Source organism: Rhincodon typus, unplaced genomic scaffold, assembly GCF_021869965.1.
Source record: "Rhincodon typus isolate 14 unplaced genomic scaffold, sRhiTyp1.1 hic_rhity00003131, whole genome shotgun sequence".
Lineage (NCBI taxonomy): Eukaryota > Metazoa > Chordata > Chondrichthyes > Orectolobiformes > Rhincodontidae > Rhincodon > Rhincodon typus.
In genome coordinates this window covers 16,439-20,512 of record NW_025968769.1, presented here as the reverse complement: position 1 = coordinate 20,512, position 4,074 = coordinate 16,439, and the positions used below count along the sequence as shown (strand labels likewise).

At 36.8% G+C, this 4,074-nt stretch overlaps 1 protein-coding gene across 1 annotated transcript; it reads right to left on the bottom strand.

The window, feature by feature from the left end:
- Nucleotides 1-726: 726 nt before the first annotated feature.
- LOC109924037 (brain-specific angiogenesis inhibitor 1-associated protein 2-like protein 1) lies at nt 727-2,951 on the bottom strand (the record flags this gene model as incomplete). Its single annotated transcript, XM_048593562.1, has 3 exons — nt 727-864; nt 2,179-2,250; nt 2,890-2,951. Coding segments are annotated over 3 exons (272 nt in total), but the record flags the coding sequence as incomplete, so codon positions are not given.
- Nucleotides 2,952-4,074: the final 1,123 nt, after the last annotated feature.

Here is a 4,074-nt window from a genome sequence, read left to right as displayed (position 1 = left end):
CTGCTCCTATGATGCTGCTTGGCCTGCTGTGTTCATCCAGCCCTGCACCTTGTTGTCTCTATAACTGAAATGGTTTCTGGTTTTACAAATAATGATAATCAGCAAGAAGATTTCACTGATAACACAGTGTGAAGCGGGAGAAACACAGCAGGCCAGACAGCTTCAGAGAAAGAGGAAAGTTGGCGTTAACTTTACGGCTCCCCTGATGCTGCCTGGCCTGCTGTGTTCCTCCAGCTCCACACTGTGTTGTCTCTGGTTCCAGCATCTGCAGTTCTTGCTATCTAGGAGAAGATTTCACTGTACCATTACAATACAAAATCAACATCCTTTCTTTGTGTACTAGAAATACTGGAACATTCTTCAATATTCGCTGAAAAGTAAATACATATTATTCATTTTACATTAAATAGATCTGTCATATTTTAGTGTCTACAGTTTATTTTCAACAAGTGGGGAACTCCTTGATTCTCTAAAGTTGACTTAAGTGTCCCTTAGGTCATATTCACATTGTTTCTCCTGCTCAATATGAAATGTTTGAGATTTTCAAAGAGACATATGGGAAAGGCACTGCAGTGAAGAACTCAATTCTTTAAAGAAAGCACTCTCTGTTCCAAAGAAGTATGCTTTGCACCACAGACTCATTTTAGAAGGGTTAACAGGTTAGACTCTTAACATTAAAGAGAAAGTTGACAGCAATGGGATAGGAATTAAGCAGCTAATACCTACCTCCATTTCTTTATTTTCATATTTGTATGCATTTTTTGTTCCTTGGCTTTTCCTTCGAAGTTTTTTGAGCTCTGCTTGTGATTTCTCAAGAGAATCCAATTTAGTTCTATGTTCTGTTTGGTATTTTTTAAGAGTGGCCTGCAAGGAAAATTGTATCAATTGAATCAATCTGCAGTTTTTTGGACTCCAAAAATCTTCAATTGACATGAATAATAGCTGAATATTGTGCCTGGTTGAAGTATTTAGGAGTGTTCAAACCTACTGAAATTCAGATAAGCATTAGGTTTCTCTTCTGGAAATGGCCAATATACATTGTTAATCTTTGTTTCTAATTTTAAAAAATGAGAGTACAAATTGCATCAAGTCCCACTCACATATCACTCCTGTTCTCACTGAACCACTGCTTCCAATTAAGTAATGGCGTGATTTTGAAATCCGGAACCCTGTTTCCAGGTTGTGCTATGGACTTGTCCTCCCTTTCTTTTTAGCACTCCAGTTCCAAATCCTCATATTTGCACACTTCCACCTCTGGCCTCTTAAACAGACCTGATTTTAATCCTTTACAAATGGCAGCCATCCCTTCAGTTGCCAAGGCAATAAGGTGTGGAACCCTAAACTTCCCCAAAACCCTTTATCTTTTTCTCTTTAAAGGTACTCTTAAGGCCTACTGTTGTGACCATTTTCTTTTGGTTATTTGCCCTAATATTTCTGTACGCACCTCTGCACTGAATTTTGCTTTATGAAGCTCCTGAAAGGTGCCGTGGGACATTTTATCATTCCAAAGATGATAAATAAATGACAGTCATGTTTGAACTGTTAATACAGCATCTGAAAATTAAATTGAATGGTATTTCTCTGATCTTAGAGTAGCCCTTCATTTTTTGGTTAGAGGATGATATTCTGAGACAAAAATGTTGGCAGGAGTTTACATATCTTTGACATATAAAGTGCTTTTATTTGGCATTTCAATTCTTCCTGCAGTTCAAATACCTTAAAAAAATAAGAAACCGGCTTCTAAAACTGAAAACTTTATGCAAACAAATTCTATACTTGTGCTACGTTACTGATAGATCAAAATCAAATTTCCACTGGATTTATTTTTACAGAAGTAAAAAGTGCTTTGCAAAGCTATTTTATGACAGCCGTATCCTGTTTCAGGTACACAAGCAGTTCCTCAGCTCTGAGAGTGTTCCGCTCTGTCAATCTGTACGTAAATTGGAATATAATGCAGGACAATGTAACACAACCATTTGTAAGTACAGGAAATGTTTATATATCAGGTCTTTAAAATTACACCTCTGTATGGGATTGGATGAGGATTCAGTAGTTGAAAAAGTTGAAAATTTTCCGAGCTATTGAGGTTACATTTGTAGTTTGTTACAGAAGTACAGTCATCAGTAATCATAACTTTGACTTAGCTACAGTCATAGAATTAAAACATTAGATACTTACGTTCATGTATTTCACATCCTGATCAGTTTTTTTCTCCAATTCACTGATGATATCTTTGTGAAATTTCCTAAACTTGAAGATGGAGAAAAAAAGCTTTTAATGAGATACCCCAATAACTGTCAGAAAACCAAAGTGACTAAATAGTGATGGAACAGTTTATATCTCAAAAAAATATTCCCTCAAGTCCAGTCACCATTGATTTTCTAGCTAATGATTGGGCAGCAGGAAGAGATGATATTCATGCAAAATTTCCAAAAAACTGTTCTAGGCAAAAATTGAAGGGATAGCAGTGTAAATTTCTCAATAGCTTTATTGGAGTTTCTTGAAACCAATATTTAACTTCCATGGGTGACGAAATCAAATAAATTCCCTCCTACACGTTTGAGTTCGTCATGGCCCTGAATTCTCTATTCAAAATATAGGTGAGGATCATCCCTTTGACATGTCTTCATAACTAGACATCAAAAGATCCATGAGCATCTTAAAACTAATCAATCAATCTGCTTTTTTTTTTTCCAAATGCTTGGTAAATATCGTGCACCTACTGAACAACATCCTACTATTAAGATCAGGAACAAAGGGAACAGAACCAGGCTATTGCGTTTAACTTCTGAAAATATAATAATCTTGAAGTTTCAGTTGCAAGGCAAAAGTAAAACATTTAAAGCTATTTTAAAGATTATAAAACTAAAATGTTTATTATGTACTTACATGGTCTTCCATATCCATGTTGATTTTCTTGTGTACTTCAGAAATTTCCATTAGGACTTGTCCTATGGGAACAATTGCAGATTCTTAAATACTTTGTTTTAAAAAGAAGTGATTTGCGCACAGTTTTCCCCCTTTGTAAGTAATCTTAAATTCCAAGTGTATCTTCACTGCTGAAAGCAGAGACATCTATTTCCTGGCCTCCATCCATTCAACAACTCCTGAATGTTGTTTATGAAAGATAATCCACATTTGCTTCTGTGCTTATTTTTCCCCATTTGAAAGCTAGTTTGTAATTAGTTTGGCTAAGACAAGAAATTGAACAGAACAGTCAATATTGAAAATGGCATCTTCTGACAGTGAGTGGGCTTAAATTTTTAGGGCCATTGGGAGGTTCCAAATATAACATCTCTAGCTAAATCAACAAGGGCCTTCTTGGCTTCAACTCATCGGCAGGCGATTTTGCTTAATCAGCACAGGGATGTAGTGGATAGCTGATCCCATAGTGAAGTAATACCAAGGTTGCAGATAACAACCTTTACATCTAATTATACTATAATCCCAAGGGGATAGAACATTCTTAGAATGTCACAGACTCAGTCCTATTTCCAAGCGTGTCCCATATCAGTAGCCATTGCTGATGACAATCCATTTGTTATCATAATGTCCATTTTGTATTATTCCTTTAAGCCATTATTGTAGTTTAAATATCACCATTTCTCTCACTATCAATGCCACCACTCTTCAAATTTGTTAGAAGCATAGAGCTGCTCCAAGGGAGAGGTGATCTGGTAGTTTAATCAAGCAACCACGGCTTGCCCTTTTCTTCTTTACAGAAGATACTAGGAGACCAGGGGATAGAGGAAATTACATAGCAGGAGGTACATTGGCACGGTTGGAACTGTCCAACCAGAGTGAGTGAGTGGTGATAAGTAAAAGAGATTGAAATAGCGTTCTGGGACAGGACATAGCATTGGAGAGCTGAAGAATAGTAATTGAGAAGAGCCAAATCCACATACTCATTCTGCTTGGGTAGGGCCTTGATTGTGCAGGCTCCTTTATCTTTTAATTGGCTTATGGACACTGAAGTTTGCTGGTGATGTGACATAATCTATAGGGCTGGGCAAAGTGCTTAAAAAGGTAAATGGCAAACTGTGGACATTATCAGAGGGAACAACGAGTGACAAG